This window comes from Notamacropus eugenii, chromosome 4 (genome assembly GCF_028372415.1).
Source record: "Notamacropus eugenii isolate mMacEug1 chromosome 4, mMacEug1.pri_v2, whole genome shotgun sequence".
NCBI classification, from domain to species: Eukaryota; Metazoa; Chordata; class Mammalia; order Diprotodontia; family Macropodidae; genus Notamacropus; species Notamacropus eugenii.
Genome location: NC_092875.1, coordinates 320,475,918 through 320,502,003, shown reverse-complemented (window position 1 = coordinate 320,502,003; position 26,086 = coordinate 320,475,918). Strand labels below are relative to the sequence as shown.

General features: G+C 35.5%; 1 protein-coding gene across 4 annotated transcripts in view; it reads left to right on the top strand.

The window, feature by feature from the left end:
- CENPK (centromere protein K) overlaps window positions 1-25,046 on the top strand; it is a 39,181-nt gene extending 14,135 nt beyond the window's left edge. For 3 of the 4 annotated variants that reach the window (XM_072605100.1, XM_072605098.1, XM_072605099.1), the window contains 6 exons: window positions 8,191-8,237; window positions 18,096-18,178; window positions 18,277-18,375; window positions 18,738-18,867; window positions 20,745-20,795; window positions 24,417-25,046. In XM_072605100.1, the coding sequence (XP_072461201.1) occupies window positions 8,191-8,237; window positions 18,096-18,178; window positions 18,277-18,375; window positions 18,738-18,867; window positions 20,745-20,795; window positions 24,417-24,575 (569 nt within the window). In that variant the 3' untranslated portion in view covers window positions 24,576-25,046. Of the gene's footprint in view, window positions 1-8,190; window positions 8,238-18,095; window positions 18,179-18,276; window positions 18,376-18,737; window positions 18,868-20,744; window positions 20,796-24,091; window positions 24,116-24,416 lie in introns of those variants that run through there. The other variant, XM_072605101.1, reaches the window with a different exon arrangement.
- The last annotated feature ends 1,040 nt before the right edge of the window (window positions 25,047-26,086 follow it).

Below are 26,086 nucleotides of genomic sequence, written 5' to 3'. Positions count from 1 at the left end.
AAGTGGCAAAATAAATAATTGGATAACTTTGTTTTTATCAATGTAATGTCAAGAGATCTAGAGCAGGGTTTCCTAAACTTTTTACACTTGTGACCCTTTTTCCCCTGAGAAATTTTTACATAGCCCCAGTTATATAGATATATAAAAGAAGTATACAAATCAAACATTTACTTATAATAAATCATAAAGAAATTTATTTTAAAACATTTCTTTGTTATACATATATTTTGCCATTTATTAAAGACAAAAGCAGATTTGTATACTAATGAGATGGAAGTGCCTATTTATTTTTACATAAAGAATTAAATCTTGGCAGAATATTTCATACTGCAGGATGTGGAGCAATCTTCAGCATTTTTCAGAGTTGATCAATATTTTGATTTTATAATTGTCACTGTTGAGAATACCACTTTGCATAAACATATAGTACAAAATGGCAGAAGTATATTTAAGGCCATATCAGAAATTTTTGGAAATGCTGGCCTAATCCCAAGCCAAAATTCATCTAATGATTTTTTAGGAAACTCAAGTTTTAAACCTGTTGTCACTTGATAACTCAGCAAATTCTTAAACTTTTAATGACAGATAACTGACATTTTTTATTTCAATTGAATATGATTTCTGAACCCAACTTAGTTTTTTAGAATCAAAATTTGAAGGGAAGTATTTCTGAAACTGCCTCCAGGCACTTCATATGATCAACTCTTACAATTAAATCTTTGGGAAAGTTTTTTTAAATTATAAAATCATCTGTAACTGTAAGCATTTCTAAAGAATTGTTTTCTACCGTATTCTTCCATATAACTTTTTTAGCAAAACTTTCAGTTTTATCTTTTAGCATAAATGTTGCAATTTTTTTCTTGAAGCAACATGTTTAAATCATTAAATTTTTTGAATGACAACACATTTTTGAAAGCCATGTAAGTCCTTAAATTAACAAAATCAGATTTCTGCTCAGTCAAAAATATAATAACTTCATCTTTCAGTTTCAATAGTCTGTTTAAACTTTGCCCTCGAGAGCCACCTTACCTTCACATAAGCTTTTGTAATCGGAGTCCACGTCTTTCCAAAGGTTTGAAAACAAACAACTGTTAAGGGCATGGCTTTTAATGAAGTAAATGATTTTGATAGTATTGTAAAGCACAACATCTAACTCTAGTGATGATATTTTTTTGGCTACAAGTGCCTCCCAGTGGATCATGCATTGAGCAAAAGTGATATATGCATTGCCACCAGCTTTAACTTTTGCTACAAATCTAACATTCTTGCCCATCATTGCTACAGCACTGTTTGTGCAAACTACAGTGCTGTCCACTGTAAACCTTCATTTGTGAAAAATTAATCAAATTTAAGCTATGCCATACTTCACCACATAATTGTCACAGATTTTATGCCAATTTTTTGCAAAAAAGTGGAGTACAACCATTATGTGAAGCATTTAAAAAATTTTGTGCCAGTATTACTTAAAAATCATTGCAAGATTAGGATGCACAGAATACTAGTGGATATGTGTTAAAATTGAATACTGACAATTCATGTGTGCTGAGAATTCTAGGCTCACAGCTCACAGTGTGTGAGAGATAATGCATCTCCATATGCCACTGGTAAATACATTGCTACTCTGTTTACCTTTTAAATGGTGTGATGAACAGAATTATACCTTGTGACAATTACTCGATAAAAGGTTACAAACTAATTTTTGGACTGGAAAAAAAACAGGGTGCGACTATTATGCGGTGAAATACAGTATATCTTCCCCTCTTATGTATCCTTCCAAATGGTAACAAAGTAATTCCTCATATATGCTTCCTTCATAAACTTATCTTGCATAAAGTAATAATCATGCTCTATAGGAAATATCAATTGTTTCAGCTAACTGAATTGCAAACTTTGGGCTGCTCTTAAGCCTGGTAATAAGCTGCTGGAATTGGTCATTACTAATTTCAGAAGTTCTTTTGGAAACAGTATCATTTGATAAAGAAATTTTGCTTATTTCATACCTTTCATTCCACGAACTATTTCTGACATTTTAATAGCAGCAGGTAACACGAAATCTTCTATCACATAGGGCTTTTTAGTTTTTACAATTAAATAAGAAGTTTTGTAAAATGAAAGTCAGTACCTTTCATTGATAGTAACAACTTTCTCCAAACATTTTTCTTTATGTGAAGATTTTAAAAGTCATTTAAAATATTCCTTTGATTTATTGCAGTACACTTCATGCTTGATATTAAAATGTCAATTTAGTTTGGCTGGTTTCATGCTGTCTGCAGCCAAAACTTCATTACAAATTAAGCAAAGAAGTTTTTCTACACTCTCATTATTAGAAGTAAATCCACATTGCAAAAATAATTCGACATATTTTCTTTTTCTTGTCAGTTTAAGTGTACTACAAACTGGTAATGAAGACTCTGCCACATTGTCATCAGTATTTTTATCTCTTCTGTCTAAATTTAGTCAGTTATCCATAACTGAAGAATATTTTTGTCCTAAAATATAAATAAATATTGCCAATAATTTCTCAAATAAAAACTAGCTTTAATGTGCTTAATTTTAAAAATTGATATTCACGCTTTCATACACACACAGCAGTGATGGGTTTTTGTATTTACTTGCTGCAATTAAACACTTAATATTTCTGTAAGAGGAGATAACAACAATTTTAAAAATCAAACATTCCAACACAATCCAATCAAAAGATATACGAATTTAATACTTACATGCCAAGGAATGATAGTAGGAAAATATTGTCTTTATTTTCCATAATTAAACTACTACATTTCTATAAGAGCAGAAAGCTTTGTATGTACAGTAAAAACACTGCAATTTATAATATACAATAGTCTTGAATCTGAGCCAAAGTGTTTCTGGCAGTGTTCATTGGTTTGTGTGATGTGACAGGATGCACATTGCAAAGGGTGCACGTTGTATGTTCAGAGCCAAGGCTGGAGTGAAGTCACGTGATGCAACATGGGTAAGCGCTGCCAGAAACACCTCAGATTCATTATGCAATTGATTTTGAATTAATTTTTGGTCACTGCATGTTCAGAAACCTTTTACTATTGTTAGATTTTTCGAGACCACCACATTCAATTATGTGACCCCATATGGAGTTGTGACAGTTTAAGAAGCACTGATCTAGAGGGAGGCCCTCAGCAAATTGGGAGACCTGTCCTTGGTGGGTTTATGAGAGGACATGGATGAGAAGATATGGACATATTGTATCTGCACTACTGGAAGGGAATACCCTTATCTTTAAAATCATAGCTCCATCAAAGTAAGTCAGAAAGTTTTTAAGTACACACTAAAAAATAATACTGACTACTGGCTATACTCTAGTTTTATGCAGACTGGGACTGGTCTAGGGGCACATGGTTTTCTGCTTATAGACTAGATACTTTGCAAAGTATAGGAGCCCTGGGAACAGCTGGGTGCCTCCCAGACTACTTGTTCTGCTTCTGACCATCACTGAGGGTCAACTATGATTGAGCAATCACTGTGAAAATAGGACCTTCCTTCCTTGTCAATAACACCAACCAATGACCAACATAAGAAAAAAGGACCCATAGGAAAATAAGCCAAGGAACCCTGAGAACATTATACTAGCCCCCCCAACCACAAGTCCTCCTTCTAGCCCAGCCTCCAAAACCATCAAACTGAGAAGCAACTCCTGTGGAGAGAGGACCCAGTGATTGTTTCTGCAAGTGTTAGAATCCATGGAACCTCCTCCAAAGCAAGATCTGAAGATCTGGAAATGAAAGTCTTTGGCACTGTCAAATGAATCAACATTAGAAACGATTTTGCCACTGAAAATAACAAAAATTGGAGTTACTGTCTCTTTTGCTTCTACATCCTAAGGACCCTGGGACTTTTCCATTTAATTTACTGCTGAGACCTCTAGTATATGTTGTGTTTCCCATTAGAATATGAGGATAGGAATTATCTCCACTTTTCTATTTGTAACCCCAGTACATTTTTTCCATTCATTTATTCATTCATTTACAAAATAAGTTTAGTAGAGTAATAATAGAGTTTAATAAACACAGTTTAATAGAGTAGCCTTTCTATCTTCTACGAGTTTACAGTCGAAGAACAATTATAATGACATACAACTTTTAAGTCTTATATTAAATAAACAGGAATACCAAAAAAGGAGAATGCATGTATTAGGCCAGCAAGTGGGGAGTGATGGTTATATATTGAGGAAAGTTCCTGTGGAACTTCCAGTCTTTAATATTATTCTGATTTGTTTTCCTTTTATTGTCATGAATAGTTAAGACTTGACAGTTCTTTCCTCCAATCCAATATTCATTTAGTGCCTACTATGTGCATGACACTATCAAAGCAATACAGTGAGCTTAAAGTTTAATAAACTCAAGAAAAGTTTATATTCTAATCCTTTTTGCCCTGCTATTTTTTGTTATTTTTGGCAACGTATTTAGTTTCTATAGTTATTTCTACCCTGGCAGTCTCCCTCATCAGATTTGCCAGTCCACCTGAAAATTTGCCAGTTTCCTTCATAATGACATCCTGACAGGTTAGAAATTCAGATACAAATTCCAAAAGTAATTCTGTCAAAACCTGAAATCCAACCAGTAATTGCACCATTTGGTAAGTTTGTCCCATGCATATTTTTTCTTTGGGCATGAAATCTTTTGAGATTTTACTCCTAAATAGTTCCTATTGACATGAATTCTTTTCCTGTAATGAAGAAGGTGTTCTTTTATTGAGAGCCCTTGAAGTTTGGAAATCCTACACAAGCATTTCCTGGAAATTTAGATCATTACCATTCTAAATTTAAATGTAAAAATACCTTTAGTTTCTTGATTTTTCCTCATTGAAGTATTCAGCGATATGATAAGAATATCTTGCCCATACATTACTTCATTTTAAAAATTTTGAAGCAGCACATTGCTAATGAAGTGATCAAATGCCGCTTAGAGAAAATGCATTCATCAGGCAAAATTAGGGGTGATGATGCATGTGGTGCTATCTATGGACAAATTCATAACTTAGGAGTATTACTTTTACAGCTCCCATTATTTTTCATACAGTTGAGGCTCTCTCAGAGGACTGAAACATGCTACCTAAATACTGTTTAGGGTAGGATGCAGGGGGACCATACCAGCGTCCCTTCACTTTAGAACTATTTCAAACCAATCCAATCATTCCAGATAGCAATTTAGAACCGTGCCAAAGGTCTGTAAAACTGTGCATACTCTTTGACCCAGCAATAAAATTACTACAAAAAGATAAAAGGAAAAGGACTTGCATGTACAAAAATATTTATATCAGCTCTTTTTGTGGTGGCAAAGAATTGGAAAGTTCCCCATCAATTGGGGAACTGCTAGACAAGTTGTGAGATATAATTGAGATAGAACACTAATGTGTTATGAGAAATGATGAGCAGGATGGTTTCAGAAAAACCTGAAAAGACTTGTTCGAACTGATACAAAGTGAAATGAGTGGAACAAGGAGGGCATTTTACAAAGTAAGAGTAATATTGTATGATGATCAACTGCAAATGATTTTGTTATTTTCAGAAGTACTAAGATCTAAGACAGTTCTGAAGGACATAGGATAAGAAGTGTTATCCACCTCCAGAGAAAAAACTGAAGGAATCTGAGTGCAGATTGAAGCATACTTCAAAATTTTTCTTTATTATTATTGGTTTTTTGTTCTGTGTTTTCTTTTGCAAATGGCTAATATGAAATTGTTTTGCATGATGGTACATGTGTAATCTACATAAAATTGCTTGCCTTCTCAAGGGAGGCAGAAGAGAGGGAAGCAGGGAAAGAATATGGCACTCAAAATTTTTTTTAAATGCTGAAAATTTTTGTTTACATGTAATTGTGAAAAAAATAAAAGTTAACTATTTCAGGGAATTCTGTTTCTGGGGTTATAGTGGCTTTGTATAGTAAAGCTGGAATTTTATGACACTTTGAGAGGAGTCTTTTGCATACCTTTTTGTTATTTATTTTACAAGTGGTAGCATAACATAGTGAAAAGAACCAGCCTCATAAGCAGAAAGACCTTCATTCAAGACCTACTTCTTACATATACTGGGTGTGTGATACCAGGCAAGACTCTTGATTTCTGGGCTCTAGGCTACTCTTTCTAAGACTGTAAGTTGTAGAGAAAGTGCTGACTTGAATTTGTAGAGTTTTTTCACCCAGTTCTCTATATCGACAAAACTACAGGTCTAGTTCCTTCCCCTCTCCTCTTTTTCAAAGTAGTATTAGTCCCTCCCAAACTTAGTATTTTAGTGCTCCAACTTTTTGAGTAAGTTTGCCAGACTTTGTACTGTTATGGGCAAAATGACCAGTAGTCTATTTTAGTAGTACACATAATGTAGAATTGTGAGAACTATGCTGGGGTCTCCCATTCTTGTCTCCTAAACGTTTTGTCCATGTTCTTCTGATTACAGCTAAGTATTATAATCTTCTCTAGACAGACTTTATTAGTTTCATCCAATTTTATAGATCCCTGCTTCTAGAATGTTGTTCAGACAAGGAGCTTCTGAATGCAGAAATATCTCCAGTTTTTAGATGTCCTTTTGTACACCAGATATTAGATAGGTTTAGTAACTTTTGTTTTTTCATGTCATGACCATATGCTAGGATGTTGTTGATGGAATTTACACCCTCTTTCTAAATGAGTACCTGAAAAGGCCAAGGTGTCCTATTGCATCCTGGGCTATCTCCAGTCATCCTGATGAATATCTGGTCACTGGATCCAGATGACCCAGGAGAGGAATTGAGGCTGGTGGTTTACTTTTTAAACAGACCTATTCACTGAATGGGCTTTCCCTCACTCTAAGTGAGTACTTGAATAGACCAAGGTCTCCCAGTGCATCCTGGGCCTTCTCCAGTCATCCTGATGAATATCTAGTCACTGGAGCCAGACGGCCCAGGAAGGGAAGTCAGGCTGGTGACCTTGCACAGCCCTCCCTCACTCAAAACAAAGTGAAGTGCAAGTCATGTCATCATTTCTCTGATGTCATGGTGTTCTAAGAACACGGAGGATGAACATAGACAGACAGCTAAGGGAAGTAATAGGACTGTGCTGTGGGCTACTAAAAATTCACATTTCTTATCTCATTTTAGATCTTCAGTACTGGTGGTCCTTTTAGTCCTCCCTTTTTGTCTCAGACTTCCTGCTGTGACTTTCCAAACCTTTACATTTTTCCTCAGGCTGTCTATAGGTAAGGTTTACCCCTACCTCCCAGCCCTGCTTCCCTTACTTCCTACTTAGAAAATGGAGGCCATTTGCCCTGAGTCTTCCCTTTCTTGCCTATTCCATACCTCCAAACTCTTCTACATCATTATCCATCCTCTTTTGTTCTAACCAAGGAAGAAGCATTATTGTAGCATTTCTTGCCTGGGCCAAACCCTTTTTCCTGTGATCCTATTCTCCTTTCTCTTCAGGGATCTTATCTTATCAATCACTCTCATTTTCGTTTTCATCTTCAATCTCTCCCTGTCCACAGGTACTTTATTCCTACAGATATGTCCAGCACTCCACTATCTGCACTAACCATTACTTCACCCTGTCTTCCCCTCATGCTGTCATCCTTTATCTCCTTTCCTTCAGTGCCAAACTCCTAGAAAGAGTCATTCTTCTTCATCTACTTACTTTTCATTCATAGCAAGCTTTTAGCCCTACCACATGACTAAAACTACTTTTTCCCAGGTTACCAGCCATCTCAACTATTCTTCCCAGTGAACTTTTCTTAACTCTTATTTTTTATTTTTGACATCTCTGTAACTGCTAATCACTGTTTCCTCATGAATATATTCTCCTCTCTTGGTTTCTGTGCCACAACTTTCTTCCAGGCCATCTTCTGGCTATTATCCTTGTATCACTCAGTACTTAGCATAGTAGCTTGTACATTGTGGGTGGTTAATGTTCAGTTGAATTGAGTACTCACAAAACATGTATAAGAAATCATAGAACTTAGGTGACTTTGTTTAGCACAGTATAATTTGAACAGTTATTCAAAATAATCATTAGACTAAAATTTTAAGTGTATTAGAATGTAGAATTAGATAATGAATTTTACTATGTCAGAATTGTCTAGACAGGGAAAGTGCCATTTTAGTTTGCAAAGTAAATTTAACTTTTCTAAGAAATATATTTGAATCAAATAAAGTAATAATACTTATAATTTTTCCATATTTTTTCCCCTAGTAATCCCATTGAATCTGGAAAATCTGGTAAAACTAGGAAAAGGAGAGGTAAGTTCTTCAGTTACTTTGCAATAACTCCATATAATTTAGAAGTAAAATATGTTTATTAACATATGACACTCAGAAATTAATATAAAGCAACTTAAAATCCTTATTTACCCCTTAAACTTTACAGGATTTTTTTTGTTTGTTTATTTATAAATCCTGTGTCAAATGGAATGGGATTGTTTTCTTGAATTAAAAGTAGTTTTTATCTGAGCCAAGTTTATGAGTTACAGAATTCTTTGCTAAGGTAAGTGAGAAGTCAGTTGATAAACAATACTATTCTGTGTAAGTTTCAGCTCATTTAAATTTTGGGATAAATGTAAAAAGTTAGAAAGATGAAGGGATGTTTTATTCCCTTTTACAAAAGGAAAGATAATTTACTTGAAATAATTAGGAAAACTTTATTTCATTTTAAATGTGCTTTTTAAATCATTTTCTTAATAATTAAAAATTTTACCATGCAGTGAACAAAAAGGAATATCTGTGAACCTTCTGTTATGTACGGATTTTTCTAAAATACACTAAATTTGAAATAATTGCCAGCTTTTGTACTTTTTCGGGACTTCTTTTTGTTTTCTTCTGTGTATATTTAAATATTAGCATCTCTATCATTACCCACTCATTCTCCCCCTGACAAATAAAATTAAGCAAAACAAATCAGTGCATTGGCAATGACAGAAAAATCTTTGTCTTATTTTGCACTTCTAATTATTGGGGAAACTTTTGAAGACACACAATTAAGTGGGAGATTAGAAATGTTGATCTGTGGCTGTATTCTTTCTGCTGTTGTAGGGAGAGAAGCAGGAGAATAGGCAAAGTCAAAGCATATTAAGGCTTTTATTTCTTTTTTTGATTAGTTGGGAGTAAGCAGAGAAGGATATTCTAGAGGAGAAAAGTTCATGAATTATGGTGCTGAACTGGTCTAGACCTCTGAAGCTGTATACAATTTTGGGAAGGCTTCTTGTCTCTAGGATAACAGAAATGTAAAGAATTACAAAAGAGTATTTTCATCAGAAGTAAGATTCAGACCTAGAATTAGTTAATGGTAGTTAAAGATCATGGGGTACAGAATTGCATCAATTAAAAATGAAATACCTGCCATATTTCAAGGTACTGGATTAAAAGTTGGCTTTTAAATACTGTTTTTGGCAATACTGTTTATGTGTTAATGAAAAATTCTGTTAATATATTTTTGTGCTTGAAAGCATGTTTACTTCCATCTCAGATAAATCTGCCTAGAAAGTAAGTAGAGAACAGTCAATAGCATGATGGGCTTGGGGTCTGAAGAGACCTAGGTTAAAATCTAATACTTCACTATGTGTTGACTATGAACAAGTAACTTAATTCTTTAAATTTCATTGCAAGTTTAGCAAGTGTTTATTAAAAGCCTACCATATATAAGATATTTTGCTAGGTGCTGAATGTAAAAAACAAAAATTGTCCCTACTCTCAGAAAATTTCTATTTTACTGAGGGATACAATCTGTACACAAACAAATATAGCAGAAGGGAAATCAAAGAGGAGGATGAGGAGAATCAGGGAAGGCTCTGTTGTGGAGGTGACACATGAGTTGAGCTTTGGAAGAAGACAGATTCTGAGAGGTGGAGATGAGGGGGCTTGTACCTGGAGGTAGGAGATGGCATGAGTTTCAGGGCATGACTGCTGGTCCATTTTGACCAGGACATTGAAGGGTGTAAGAAAGGTCATAAGGGAACATAAAGAGATTATAAGACTGGAAAGGTTAGTGCAAGTCAAACTATGGTTGTGTGTTCTTCGTTCTCAGAGAGGACCATGACATCAAGATGATATGACTTGCAGTTGACTTTGATTTGAGTGAGGGAGGGCTGTTCAAGGTCACCAACCTCACTTTGTCCTCCAGAGACATCTGGGTCCAGAGGCTAGATATTCATCAAGATGACTGGAGATGACCCAGGATGCATCGCGAGACTCTGGCCATTTTAAGCTAAGGTCTTATCAGATTCTCACTTTGAGTGAGATACACCCATTCAACGAATGTGCTTCTTTAAGTAATTACTCAAAGGATGGCCCTTTTAATAAAAAAAAAAAATCAAATTCTGAGGGGAAGACCCTCAGGGTTCCTAGGTAAAAGAGAAACAGTTACTATTTAGTATTTATATTCACTCTGTGCTAGATGGGTGGGAACCTGTTGTCCAATCTTTGAACTCCAGAGTGAACTGAGCTTAATGCTTGGTCTTTGAGCAAGACATCTGGCCAATAAACCCAGAGGAGAAAAGGCAGCTTTTGGCCATGGAGGTGTACCTTCTGTGGTAGAGCACCCTAGGAGAGGAGAGGAGAGGAGAGAAGAGCTGCTACTCATCCAGGTTGTATTTGTCCTTCATTGAAGAGAAACGTGATATCAAGATGATAACATGACTTGCAGTTGACTTTGGTGGAAGGCCTTAAATACCACAAGTTTGTATTTTATCCTAAAGGGAATCACAGAAACTTTTTGTGCAGGAGAAAGAAATAGTCAAAGCTGTGCCTTAAGAGGTCAGTATTTGGAGTAGAGGAGTGTTCCAAGAGACAACCAGGGAAAATGTGGGGACAAAGAGATAGCATATCTTGTTTCAGGAACAGCAAGGAGGCCAGTGTCATTGGGTAGGGGAGTAAAGTGTGAGAAGACTGCAAAGATAGGAGGGGGCTAGGTTATAGACGGCTTTGAACACCAAACAGACATTTTATAGTTGATCTAGCGGGTAATAGGGAACTTCTGGAGTTTACTGTGTCGGGGGCGACATGGTCAGACCTGTGCTTTTGGAAAATTGCTGGTGGCTGAATGGAGGCTGGACTGGGGTGGGAAGAGAGTTGAGGCAGACAGGCCCCAGCTGGCTGCTGGCAATAATCCAGGCGTGAGGTGATGATAGGGTCTGCACTAGTGTGGTAGCAGTGTCAGAGGAGAGGAAGGGGCTGTATGTGAGAGAAAGTGTACGTTCCAAGCTGCAGCAGCTTGGAATGGGAGAGAAGGAGGAATGCAGGATGACCTCTAGGTTGTGAGCTTGAAGAGATGGAAGATGCCTCTTTGAGGAAGGTAGTGAAAGAGAGTGAGTTCTGTTTTGATCTTGCCTCACTAGCTTCATGACTGGGCCACTTCCTTTTCCAGTCATATACCTCTCTGGTATCATCCTTTACTTTTCTTTTGCACGCTTTCTTGGCAATATATTACCTGTCCCATAAATATTATAGGCACCTCCATTATGCTTCTCCATTGCCTTTTGTGTGATCTGCAACTTTTGTTCTTTGAGGAATGTGATATTCTATCACCGACAGCCATACTGCGTCACTTGAAGAATTTTCATGTTAAGATGAGCCTTTGTTTAGGGAGAAGCTTGGAATAATTTAAAATATGAATAAGTTTTCCAAAGGCAATTCAGCTTATTCTTTTGCCTCTTCAATTTGGGGCCAGTTCTCCGTCCAGCCACAGTAGATACCCAAGGTGATGTGTATTGATGGTTTAGCTTTGTAGGTTTTCCATTCCATTACACATCATTCTAGCCAATAGGCTTCATCCACGTAGTTTTTTCTTTGTGGATAGTTAAGTTTCATTCTTTTGAGTGATTATGGAACCATATAGGAATCTCTGCAGTCCTCTGGGACTTGATTCATTCAGAGCCATATAATCTGCCAACAAATACATCTGGAAGACCTCACCTTCTATAGGGAATCTCTTGCATTTTGAGTTTGCTGAATATCTTTCATAATGGTAACAATCCTCTTTGAAAAGCATCATTTTGGGGGGCAGAGCCAAGATGGCGGAGTAGAAAGACACACATACGCAGGGTGTCCCCACACAGCCCATAAAATACCTGTAGAAAGGGACTCTCAACAAATTCTGGAGCAGCAGAAGTGGAGAACAACAGAGTGGAGGAGATTTCCAGCCCAGGGTGACCTGAAAGGCCCATGGGAAACGCCTGTTGTACGGACACGGAGAGGAGCCTATCCCAGCCTTGGCCCTGTGGTGCAACTCCAAACAGCCCTCAGGGACAGAATCTCCAGTCCCAGCAGCAGCAGGTTCTCAGATCCCTCAACCCACAGGCGCCAAAGGTCAGTGACAGGGTTTTTTCAGCTGGCCAGGAAGGGAGAAGGGCCTTCCATAGCTCTGGCTTTAGGCACCTGCTGCAGAGGCCACATCAGCAGGCGCAGCAGCCGCTTCCACTGTTGGAGCGTAAAAACTCCTGGGGGCGTTGAGGAGCTGAGTCTTGCCTTAGCCCTGTGTGGAGGCTCTGGGGGAGCTGGCCTTTGTCTCACACTGAATGGCAGCCCTGCCCATCCAGCTTGTCTGAAAATCAGCCCCCAGTGCTGACTTGGTGGAACTGGAGGCCAGGTGGCTGTGGAGAGGTAACTGCTAAGATTCTGGGCACAAAAATCCCTGCGTCCAGACCAGTACACACTTGATTGTGCCACCTTGGAGCAACTGAGATCTTACAGATTCCCAGAATATACCCTACTCTTGACAAAGGACCCAAAAGTCAAGTAACTGGTTGAGAAAAATGCCCAAAAAAGGAAAAAAAAAAATAAGACTATAGAAGGTTACTTCCTTGGTGAGCAGATATCTTCTCCCATCCTTTCTGATGAGAAAGAACAATGCTTACCATCAGGGAAAGACATAAAAGTCAAGGCTTCTGTATCCCAAACATCCAAAATAAATATTCAGTGGGCTCAGGCCATGGAAGAGCTCAAAAAGGATTTTGAAAATCAAGTTAGAGAGGTGGAGGAAAAACTGGGAAGAGAAATGAGAGAGATGCAAGAAAAGCATGAAAAGCAGGTCAACACCTTGCTAAAGGAGACCCAAAAAAATCCTGAAGAAAATAACACCTTGAAAAATAGGCTAACTCAACTGGCAAAAGAGGTTCAAAAAGCCAATGAGGAGAAGAATGCTTTCAAAAGCAGAATTAGCCAAATGGAGAAGGAGGTTCAAAAGCTCACTGAAGAAAATAGTGCTTTCAAAATTAGAATGGAACAGATGGAGGCTAATGACTTTATGAGAAACCAAGAAATCACAAAACAAAACCAAAAGAATGAAAAAATGGAAGATAATGTGAAATATCTCATTGGAAAAACAACTGACTTGGAAAATAGATCCAGGAGAGGCAATTTAAAAATAATGGGAGTACCTGAAAGCCATGATCAAAAAAAGAGCCTAGACATCATCTTTCATGAAATTATCAAGGAAAACTGCCCTGATATGCTAGAACCAGGGGGCAAAATAAATATTGAAAGAATCCACCAATCACCTCTTGAAAGAGATCCAAAAAGAGAAACTCCTAGGAACATTGTGGCCAAATTCCAGAATTCCCAGGTCAAGGAGAAAATATTGCAAGCAGCTAGAAAGAAACAATTCAAGTATTGTGGAAATACAATCAGGATAACACAAGATAAGGGATCGAAGGGTGTGGAATATGATATTCCAGAAGTCAAAGGAACTAGGACTAAAACCAAGAATCATCTACCCAGCAAAACTGAGTATAATACTTCAGGGGGAAAAAATAGTCTTTCAATGAAATAGAGGACTTTCGAGCATTCTTGATGAAAAGACCAGAGCTGAAAAGAAAATTTGACTTTCAAACACAAGAATGAAGAGAAGCACGAAAAAGCAAAGAGAAGTCATAAGGGACTTACTAAAGTTGAACCATTTACATTCCTACAGGGAAAGACAATTTGTAACTCTTGAAACTTTTTTCAGTTGAATAGGATGGGATCATATCTTAAAATAATGAAATTAAGCAGTGAGAGAGAAATATATTGGGAGGAGAAAGGGAGAAATGGAATGGGGCAAATTAACTCTCATAGAAGAGGCAAGCAAAAGACTTTTCAGTGGAAGGAAAAAGGGGGGAGGTGAGAGAAAAAAACATGAAGCTTACTCTTACCACATTTGACTAAAGGAAGGAATAAAATGCACACTCATTTTGGTATGAAAATTTATCTTACAATACAGCATAGTGGGGGAGAAGGGGATAAGCAGGGTTGGGGGGATAGGGAAGGGAGGGCAGTGGGAGGAGGGAGCTCTCTTGGGGAGGGATAGGATCAAAAGAGAGAATAGAAGAAACGGGGGGGCAGGATAGGATGGAGGGAAATAGTTAGTTTTACACATGGTTTTATAATGGAAGTCATTTGCAAAACTACACAGATATGGCCTATAGTGAATTGCTTGTCTTCCCAAAGGGAATGGGTGGGGAGGGAGGGATGAAGAGAAGCTGGAACTCAAAGTTTTAGGAACAACTGTTGAGTATTGTTCTTGCAACTAGGAAATAAGAAATACAAGTAATGGGGTATAGAAATTTATCTTGCCCTTCAGGACAAAAGAGAAGATGGAGATAAGGGAAGGGAGGGATGTTAGAAGGGAGGACAGATTGGTGATAGGGGTAATTAGAATTCTCAGCATTTTGGGATGGGGAGAAATGGGGAGAAAATTTGGAACCCAAAATTTTTTGGAAATGAATGTTGAAAACTTAAATAAATAAAAAAATAAAAATAAAATTAAAAAATTTAAAAAAAAGAAGCTTCATTTGACATTAGTTATAGAATCATTTTGTATGATTTTGACATGCAAAGTAAACACATAGAGCTTTTAATTTTTTTGTATTTTATATATCTTGTATATTTTTATAATTAATTTTGATATGTTGCCTAATGAAATAAAATGTTAGTGAACAGACAATAAGTTCTGTGCACTTTTCATTCCCTTATGTCAATGTAAAGGTGTGGTCTGCTTTAGAATAAGAGTTTAAGTAGATAAAAGAGTAAGAAACTCCTTTAATGAATTTCATTATAATATATCTCCACTATCTATTATTTATTGAGTATATTTTATGTGAGATCAGCATTGGATAAAAGACTATCGTAAAACCTGTTTCATATTGAAGGCTATTGACTATGATGCATTCTTACATTTCCAGTTCTAAAATGTGCTACTTTGAGTTTGCAGTGAATTTTAAAACGCTGTTCAGTTTTAACATTTAATGAAAAATATTAATAATCTGTTTACTCTAACAGAGATTATAGCTGAGTATTAGATCAGGAATAAGATGCTTTTTTAAAAAAATTGACCCATTGAGGAAGCAGAACAATTTAGCCACCATGCAAATAATTACTGATTTTGGTATATTGAGAGCCTGCCTCCAATCCAGGAAAACTTAGCTTCTAGTTCTGCTTCTGACACATTGGCTGTGTGACCCTGGGTAAGTGATTAATTTAGTGATGAAGGCAACTCTCTAAGACTGTAGGTTACAGAGAAGTTGTTAGCCTGTATTATTAGAGGGAGCTCCTTCGCTTAGAAAGTTCTCCTATTCTAATAGAATTCACAGATCTGTTCCCTAGAACCTTATCCCTAGAAATTTAAAATGCTTATGAAATGCAAGATGGGTAATTTTGATTACATTAAACTGAAAAGTTTTTGTACAACCAAACCCAATGCAGCCAAAGTTCAGAGTGATGTAGTAAATTGGAAAAGAATTTTTACAGCTAATCTCAGGGATAAAGCCTTCATTTCTAGAATATAAAGAGAACTGAGTCAAATGTACAACTATACAAGTCATTCCCCAGTTGATAAATGGTCAAAGGATAAGAACAGGCAATTTTCAGAGGAAGAAATTAAAGATATCTATAATCATATGAAAAAATGCTCTAAATCACTTTTGATTAGAGAGATGCAAATCAAAACAACTCTGAGGTACCACATCACACCTATCAGATTGGCAAACATGACAGAACAGGAAAATGATAAATGTTGGAGAGGATATGGGAGAGTTTGATTGTTGGTGGAGCTGTGAGCTCATCCAACCATTCTGGAGAGCAATTTGGAACGATGCCCAAAGGGCTACAAAATGTGCATACCCTTTGACCCAGCAATATTGCTACTAGGACTATATTCCCAAGAGATCATAAAAATGGGAAAGGGTCCCACATGTACAAAAATTTTTATAGCAGCACTCTTTGTGGTGGTCAAGAACTGGAAATCAAGGGGATGCCCATCAATTGCGGAATGGCTGAATAAATTATGGTATATGAATGTAATGGAGTATTATTGTGCCATAAGAAATGATGAACAAGAAGACTTCAGAGAGGCCTGGAAGGACTTATATGATCTAATGCTGAGTGAAAGGAGCAGAACCAGGAGAACTTTGTGCACAGCAACGATCACAGTGTGCGAGAGTATTTTCTGATAGACTTGGAATTTTGTAATAACGCAAGAACTTAAAAAAAAAAATTCCCAATAGTTTTCTAAGGCAAAATGCCTTCCACACTCAAAGAAAGAACTATGAAATTCATTCGCAGAATGTAGCAGATCATGTTTGTGTGTGTGTGTGTGTATTATGTTCTGATTTGTTATATGATTTCTTCCATTTATTTTAGTTTGTCTACATAGCTTGACTATAGTGAAAACGTATTCAGTAGGAAAGTAGATCCTATATAGAATTGTATGCCGTCTTGGGGAGGGAGGGGGGTACTGGGGGGGTAGGTGTGGGGGGTAAAAATCTAAGTTTTATGGTAGTGATTGTAGAACATTAAAAAAATAAATAAAATTTAAAATGCTGTGCTTAATCTGCTTTCTTAGTGTAGAAATTAAACATAAATGTTCTTGGTATAAATATCAGCATGTCCAAATAAGTTATAGTGATGGTAGAGTGCAAAGCTATTAGAAAAAATAGAAATACTGTAATAAAACTTTGCATTTCATCAGATTTGATCTGTGTTCTCCACCTCATCAGCAGTTTCTTGGGATGTGTATTGAAAAATAGTACTTCTAGAACTAGTACTGTCAGCAAATGAGAGGCAGCTGCTCCTAGCACCCAACACAGGAATTGATGAGATATTTATATTCAGAGACTCTCATAAGCTGTAATAGCTTAAACCTCTACTAAGAATTTTGGGATTCTTTGTAGGGTTGTAAATGTGTATCTTTTGGATGCCAGAAAATTTTACTATCCATGCCTATTTTGTAATATCATATTGTGTATGTTAAATAAAGACTAAAAGTGGTTTTGTATTACTACACAGACATATATACATATGCTGTAATATTAGTGTACATAACACCAGCTACAGGTTTCAGATGTTTTCAGTGTCACAGAAATGTCCTTTTATGACTACTTTGTATTAAAGAGATTTTTAATCTAACAAAACAGTATTACTCTCAGTTATAATTGTAGCAAACTTAGTTTCCTTATTAAATTTTAACTTGCAGAATTATCTTAACTCTAAATAGTTTTAGTTGTGTATGTTAAACACCATCTTATCTGCTTTATTATATAATTCTTGTAGAGGTTTTAAAGCAGCAGTCTTGTCCCCATAAATAGCTGCTTCTTAGGGATAAAAAAATTACTTATAGGTTATGTAAGTGAAGACAGTGAGATGATGCATTACATATTTGTCATGAAGTCCCATATTCTAGAGATAGAATATTTAGCCTAGAATTTAACTGTCTAAAGTATAGATATCTACTTTACCAAGTCAGTATAAAAAGATATTCAATATTTATTTTCTTTCACTTAGCTATTGTTTTTGAAACTGGAATATCAGACCAGAATATAAGTTGAGAACAGTTCTCATTGCTTAGAGGACTAATAGTGAAACATATCTCTCTTTTCTCAGAAGAGAAAGAGGTGTGATGTAGTGTTGCCAGATATGGCCAGTGTTTTGAATTGTTTTTCTTAACTGTACTGTTACATGGGAATTCTCTTTTGGGGGATTTAGGTCATTGAGATGTAACTGAAATGTTTAAAAATTACATCAATTTAAAATTACATCAAATAGAAATGATTATGTAAAAGATAATTCCAAAGGGTATTAAAAGAATATTAATAGCTTAACAACTTAAAAATTCTTATCCTTTTTATATTGTAGTTGCAAAAATTAGACCATGATCTCAAATTACTACTGTCCATGATTCAGTCAAAGAATCAGAAACTACAGGAAGATTTAAGAAGGTATATCTCATATTGTGCATATATTGTGACATTAATAGCAATTAAAATGATAGAAAATACCTAATCTTTTTTTTTTCTAAATATTATTTTCTTTGAAGAGAGCAAGGATGGTTGGATGAGCAAGAAGAGCTAGTAGCATCTCTCAGTGAAATATGTAAGGAACTAAAAAAACAAGTGATACCAGTTTCTGAGAAAAGGTATTTATACTATGCTGGTAGGTTTTATCAGTGAGATAGTTTTGTAAACTTGTTTGTGTTGAATGAAATAAAGATATTGGGAGATTGTATCAGGAGTTGTGAGAGTAGTCTTGATCCCTGCCACTGAATAGTTGTTTAATTATTTTAGTAAATTAATTTCTTTGTACTTTTCAATTTTAGGATTTGTTCAATTGGGGGCATTTGATCTTTTTTGCCTAGATATTGGGCTAGAACTAATTAAATGCATGTGAAACATCAAAATCCTTTTACAAAAGCTTGAGACACTTAAAGAAGGTAGCATTCTACCATGTTTTTTGGAAATTGTGCTTTACTATCTCATTTGTTCTCTTAATATTTGTTAGAACTTTACTTGAACTGAAAACTAAAATGACTAAAATAAGAAGACATAGAGAAAAACTCTTGACCTCTCTGGGTGAGGTTCTAGACAAGCATTTTCCCTTCCCTGAAGAAAATGGAAATAAGAAGAGAAAAGTAAGTTCTGGATATTTGTTGGGATTTTTCTTTTAAGAAATCATTTATCAAACGCCCACCTAGTGTTTCATTTTACCTTATTCTCCCTTCCAGTTCATATCTTCTGTTACATTCTTTTGCCTCCTTTCTTTTCCTTTCCTATAAATTCCTGTTGACACTTGTCCAATAGAAATGGAAAGAGAATCTTTTCCCGACTGTTTTTCTTACCTGTTGACTGATAGTATCATAGCTGATAATGCAGGCTATTTTTATTATCATTACTCCAAGTCAGTTAGCATGCATTTAATAAGTGATTACTATGTATTAAACACTGTGTGAGGAATACAAAGAAAGGCAAAAATGTGGTCTCTTCTTCAAAGATCCCACATACTTATGAAGGTGACAACATCCAAACAACTGCATTATGTAAACAAGATGTATACAGGTTGTCTCAAAGGAATGATACCAGCAACCAACAGATAAGGCCCTTGAAAGGCCCTCGGTGGAAGGTGAGATTTAAACTGAATGTGAAGGATGCAGGGAGATGAAAGAATTAGAGCTTCACAGCTATGGAAGGCAGCTGGTGTAAATACACAAAGATGGGAGATGGCATGTCCTATAAAGGAGCAGCAGGTAGACCATAGAGTACATGAACGGTAGTAAGTATAAGAAGTACAAGTAAGTATATGTATAAAAAGACAGGTGTATTTTTTGATCCTGAAGGCAGTGGTGAACCACTAAAGTTTATTGAGTTGAGGGAAAAGGTGAGAGGTGATGATACGGGGGGGCGGAGAGGGGTTTGGACAGGACATGGTCAGCTGAGTAGTGGAGATATTTGAATGGGAGAGATTTGAGACAAGAGAGACAAATCAGAAGGTTTTTGCAGTCAATGCATGACTCAGTGGAAGGCTGCAGCAGAATGTTGACTAGACAAAAGGGTACACATGAGAAGGGTTGTGAAGGTATAAATGACAAGATTGGAGTGGAGTAGAGTTTGACAGTAGAGTTGCCAGCCTGGGTTCCACGGAGGATGATAATATTTTTGACAGAATTAGGAAAGGTGGGAAGAGAAGATAGTTTGCAAGGGAAAAATAAGTTTTGTTTTGGACATATATTTGAGATGCCTATGGGGACTTTGGTAATGTGAGATTGGAACTCAGCAGGGAGATTAGGGCTAGACATAAGAATTTAAATATTTCTTCCCCTCTGTAGGCTTCCAATCTACTTAACTCCATCTTCCATGTTTATTTCCTACCTACCTACTGATTTCTTCCCTCTGATTCTAATCTTCCTTAAGCTTCCCATACCTCCATTTATCACAGAATCTCCAGGAACAAACCGCTTTCTATATTCAATAGTTAGCCACACCCCTCATTTAAACAATACCGCATAGATATTACAATTACATACCAGTGTTAGAATTCTACCATTCAAACCCTTTTCAGAAAACCGTATCACTATATGTAGACTAGCTTGTCTTCTTCTGACCAACTAATTACCTGTGAACTACTCTTCTTCCATTGTTATGTGCCATGACTCTTCCCTATAACCGTATATATTTACTGAATTTTGCTGCATTATTTTTGTGAAGAGTGAATTTAGTTCACTAAATAAAATGTTACTTTGTAAAAATGTGCACTTTATGTTGGTGTTCCTAATTTTTTTTTTAAATCCCATTTTTATTTTAATGTTAAATATGATAGATATTTATCTTCACAGTTCTATAAAATGATTACATTGTTGACACCTTGTAATCTAAATTACATTATGGCAATTATGAAATATCCCTTGAAAAATATTTAACATGTATATGTAGTCAATCACAATCCTTTTAGAAACTATATTTGTAGAGCTTTTTACTAACCTTTACTTTTCCAAATATTTTTTCCACCCCTTAGAGAGAGTGTCAGCCAAATGCACGGCTAATGACAATGCATGAAATTTTAGAGGTAAGTGTTACATAAATTTTAAAATTTTCTTTATCTTATTTTTTAAATAATGATCTTCAACAAAAATTAAACTATAAGTAAAATCCTTTGATGTTTAAACACTCTTAAACAAGAAGCCCCCAACTTTTTAATGAGAAGAAAAATTTTAATAATTGTGATGAATAAAAATTGATCTATGCTTTAGAAAAACATTTTGCTGACGCTTTATCTCCCTCAGACTACCTCAGCTACCACTCGTAGTCCTAATTCCAATTTTTATTGGCATGGAAGCTTTGACTTGCTCCATTTCCAACCTGGACAGGTTCGTCCCTCCTAAGTTGCATTCTGGGGGGGGTCTCCCCACCCCACTCTCAGGGGCTTAGCATATTGGTGCCATACTTAGTGGAGATAAGCAATTACTTTAGCCCCAATACAATTCAGAACTGCTGATGTCAAGTGGCATACCAGCCTCAGCCTCTCAATAGGAGATTCCATACATGTGCCACCACACCCTGCACATTCTATTTCTCCTTACACTTGACATAATCTTTCCTAAATATATGTAGCTGAACTTCAACCCCAGATCTGTTTCTGATTTGGTGTGTTGTGTAACTGAAAATGATAGCAAAGGTAGTTTTTGAAAAATGATTAAAATTAAGATTTGGGGTCTGTATTGCGCTCTTTTTAATTAGATGTAAAAGTACTACATTCTAATGTGATGCTTAGATAAAATATCATTTACTTAGGATTTACATAGTGAAATCCCACATAGTAAAAGTGGGTTTTGGTTTTGGATATGGGATTATTTTGGGGGGGTTGGAGTTGCCAGCTCCCTCAAAGATAAATTTAGGATTATGAATTCTTTCCATAAAGTGGCAAAAATTCATGCAGGAAAATAACCCCTAAGTAAAACCAGGCTCTGGCTGTCTGTCTCTTTCTCTTTTATGATGCAAGAGCTGAGTAATTAAAACTTTATCGTATTAATATTTTAGCTTCCTGGTCATTCTGACATTGTTAAGTTTTCTTTTAAAGTAGAGACTAAGTTTATGCTTTATTCAGACCCAAAGATAATTTTGTGTACTTAATAGTATCTTGATATGACTCTTAATAAATAAAAATTGAAAGCAAAATATGCAGTCTTTAAAGGGAGTATTTTTATACTTTCTGGTGGTGGTAAGTTTAGACCAGGGACGGAGAACCTACCACCTTCAGGTCACATGTGGCCCTCTAGGTCCTCAAGTGTGACCCTTTGACTGAATACAATTCTGGGAACAATTCTGTAAAGTTTGGATTCTGTCAAAGGGTCAGACTTGAGGACCTAAAGGGCCGCATGTGACCTTGAGGCCGTAGATTTCCCACCGTGGTTTAGACAGTTTGTGTGATTATATTTTAACTGGAAAATAAACACAAGTGTCAAATGTATAAAAGTTCTATAATTATTTTAGAAAATCATATTAGTAATTTTAGGAAACAAGAATGAAAACCTGTTTCTATTTTATTTCTTAGTTTAGGTATTTTAAAATAACTCATAAATAGAATAGCTCCTCTGAAAAGGAAAATACCTAAAAAAATTTTACCACAGGTAATATCCTAAAAAAGTATAAGGTGATGGAAGCCTTAAATATATGTAACTCCCCAATTGAAATTTAAAAAAAAAGATTTCTCATTTTTTTCTTTGATTTCTGCCCTAACTCCCTCTTCCACCCTTTCACTGGAGCATGGTCAATTATTTGGTGACTTGGAATGCAAAAATTTAAATATTATTACCTATAAAAATGGATTTTTCATTTCTAACAGTATTCTGAGTGATGTACAGAATGTTGAATTAGAGGCTTCCTGCCCTACAGGCACATCCTCCAAACAGTGAAGGTGGCAAAAATAAAACTTCTGAACAGTGTTAAAATGAGAGTCCTCTCCCTTTTAACTCTTTGGACATTTACTACAAACACTGGTATAAGGTTAATTAGTACAACTTCTTTAAAAAATTTACATGATTTTAAAAAATCAAGTATCAAATACCTTGAAATAAGAGTTTTCTATTTGTTCAGTATCCTGATATATTCAGAAATCAAACTAGAGCATTCTTCACAATAGGCTCAACTTAGAAAGCCTATTTTGAATTTCATTGACCAACCTCTGCTAGAAATTATGTTGTATCAACTTTAATTATGTTAAAAGTATTTAATTTCCTGTGTGTGTATTTTTCTCCCCCCAAAGAATTCAAGTTCCTTGAAGGAAGTGGTTCATTTTTGTCTCTATGTTCTTAGTGTCAAGTAGTGTGCCTTTCACATAGTAGATGCTTAGCAAATGATTGATGAGTGAAAGAATGAATTCAAATGGTCAACAAAAAGATGACAATTTCAGTGTTGACACAATTATATTCTTAGGTTATAGAGGGTAAATTTCAGATTGGAGAATTCTTTACTTAGTCTTCATTTCTCACAACTACTAAATTTTCCAGATGAGTAACTGGAAATATGGGACATTATTATTAATACACTCAGGATTCGTATTTGTGAACTCCTAATTTTATGGGCCTAACTAATAATAATTGCTGTTATTAATATAGTAATTAACTATGTTCTAAAGAACTTTCTTTATAAGAATCTTGTGTAGTAGATAACAAAATCTCCTCTTTACAGATAAGAAACATGAGCCCTCACAGGGACTAAAAATTGTTTATCTTATGTCAGCCACTTGAATGGTAGTCAGATGGTCTCCTGACTCATGTTCTTTCTGCTATTACATCATGCCATTTCTTTTATGTATATTATTGATGAGGGAGACAAGATATCAAAGATGAGAAGTGAATATAGTCTTCCAAGCATAGAAATTGATTAGAAGAATTCAGATTTTGAGATTGTTCCATATTCTTCAGAGTGTATTATGTCATTTTTCACCCAAGTTCTACTCTAGTGCCTCATCCTGCCTGGGATATCGTTTTGTAATTATTCATGACTTTGGCAGCAGAACTTAAGTACTCTGGCAGGTACCAATGACTTATTTTGTACTAATTGTTCAAACACTAACTTAGCTAATTTCAGAGAAGATACCAGTTACTTGATGGTAGGATACATCAACTTAGAAGAGATCTGTATCTTAGATTGTAGAGGGGACTTTAGCCTGTATCAGTGGAGGGAGTACTCACACAAGGACATTTTGGGTCTTTTAGGTATTAAATAATGTTGATTAGTGATTAAGAATGTTTACCTTGGGAAAAGTAAGAGTCTTAAATACCATATGCATTTTGATTTGGCATTTAATTTTAATAGTGTTTTGTTTTTTACTGTGTTTGATGTTGATTTCATTGATTTTAGGGATTGTAAATGAATTGTTATACTGGAGTTCTTAAAACAGGATCACATCCAAGCCAAGGAAACAGAAAAATAGATGTTTCATGGATTAAAATTATAATTTCATTAATTATCCAAGGGGAATTTGGAAAATTGAAGTGAACAAATAAATTTAAAATTTAGTGTAGTATGTTTGGTTTTGTAAAACAATAAATTCTTTGAGTTAGGAAATTAGAACAGCCCTTTAGAAAGGTCATTGTCCTTTGAAAGATTTGAAAGGTTTATTTTTTTTAAGGCCTTTAAAACCTTTCCTTAAATAAAGCATATTTTGGTTAATTTTTCTTTCTAGATTCTTATAAATAGCCTACTTCATTCTCCACATGATCCATATGTAAAAATTAATGATTCCTTTTGGCCACCTTATATTGAGCTGCTGCTGCGTAGTGGAATTGCGCTTAGACATCAAGATGATCCAAGCCAAATACGATTAGAAGCATTTCATCAGTAAAAACAATGTGTTTTCTTAGATTTTGTACTTAGAAACCTTGGCACCCAAGCATAATGGAAGCCCAGATAATCCACTTGGATGAAGAACATTGTTTGCATGCCAAAGTTTAATCTGTCATTTTGCTGATATTCCAATTATGTATTCCTTTCTCTTTTAGTCAGTGTTGCGATATTGTAAAATGTTTTTATAGCACCTTTTCTTTAGCATTTTGTTTCAAGCTTAAGGATGCTTTAGCGAACTCTAAGACAGGTGATGAATTAGGCACTTTTGTTATATAACAAGGCATTGAAGTTGTGTTGGTGCTGTAGTTTAGAAGTTAATAGATTTTGAAAAAGTAAACTAAAATTATTTTCACTTGTAACAATTTATATGCAGACACTGAAAAATGGAATATTAAAATCTAGAAAAGATACTGGATAATGTATAAGAATGTATATTTAAATGCTAAATTATATTATGTTGGAAATTAAACTTTGTGATTGTTTTTATTGAAAATTTAGTCATTTGACCATATTTGAAAGTAATTAGTGAATTATATCACTTCAGGAATTAGGTCTTCAGAATATTTATTTTTTAAAAGTTTTTACTTTTTTTTCAGTTAACAAGAATTTATGTTTTTTCCTTGTTCCTTCTCTCTATCCTATTGGGAAAAAGAAAAGAAAAACAAAATCCTTGTGTTAAATATGCAGTCAAGCAAAACAAATTCCCACATTAATCCTCTCAAAAAATGTTTGTCTTATTCAGCATCTTGATTTCATCATCTCTCTTTGTCAGGAGGAGGGCTAAATGTGCTTTGAAATTGTGGTATATCATTGAATTAATCATAATTCTCAAGTTTTTCAAAGTGATTTTTCCTTACAGTGCTGTTGTTGTAAAAAATGATTCTCCTGGTTCTGCTTATTTCAGTCTCCATCAGGTCATACAAGTCTTCCCAGGTTTCTCTGAAACTGTCCCCTTCATCATTTCTTTTATTTATTTAATTAATTGATTTATTTAAGTTTTCAACATTCATTTCCACAAAATTTTGAGTTCCAAATTTTCTCCCCATTTCTCCCAAAACACCAAGCATTCTAATTACCCCTATCACCAATCTGCCCTCCCTTCTAATATCCCTCCCTTCCCTTATCCCCATCTTCTCTTTTGTCCTGTAGGGCAAGATAAATTTCTATACCCCATTACCTGTATTTCTTATTTCCTAGTTTTATGCAAGAACAATACTCAAGAGTTGTTCCTAAAATTTTGAGTTCCAATTTCTCTTCCTCCCTCCCTCCCCACCCATCCCCATTGGGAAGGCAAGCAATTCACTATAGGCCATATCTCTGTAGTTTTGCAAATGACTTCCATAGTAGTCATGTTGTGTAAGACTAACTATATTTCCCTCCATCCTATCCTGCCCCCCATTTCTTCTATTCTGTCTTTTGACTTTGTCCCTCCCCAAGAGTGTTGACTTGTAATTGCTTCCTCCTTCCATTGCCCTCCCTTCTGTCATTCCCCCCACCCTGCTTATCCCT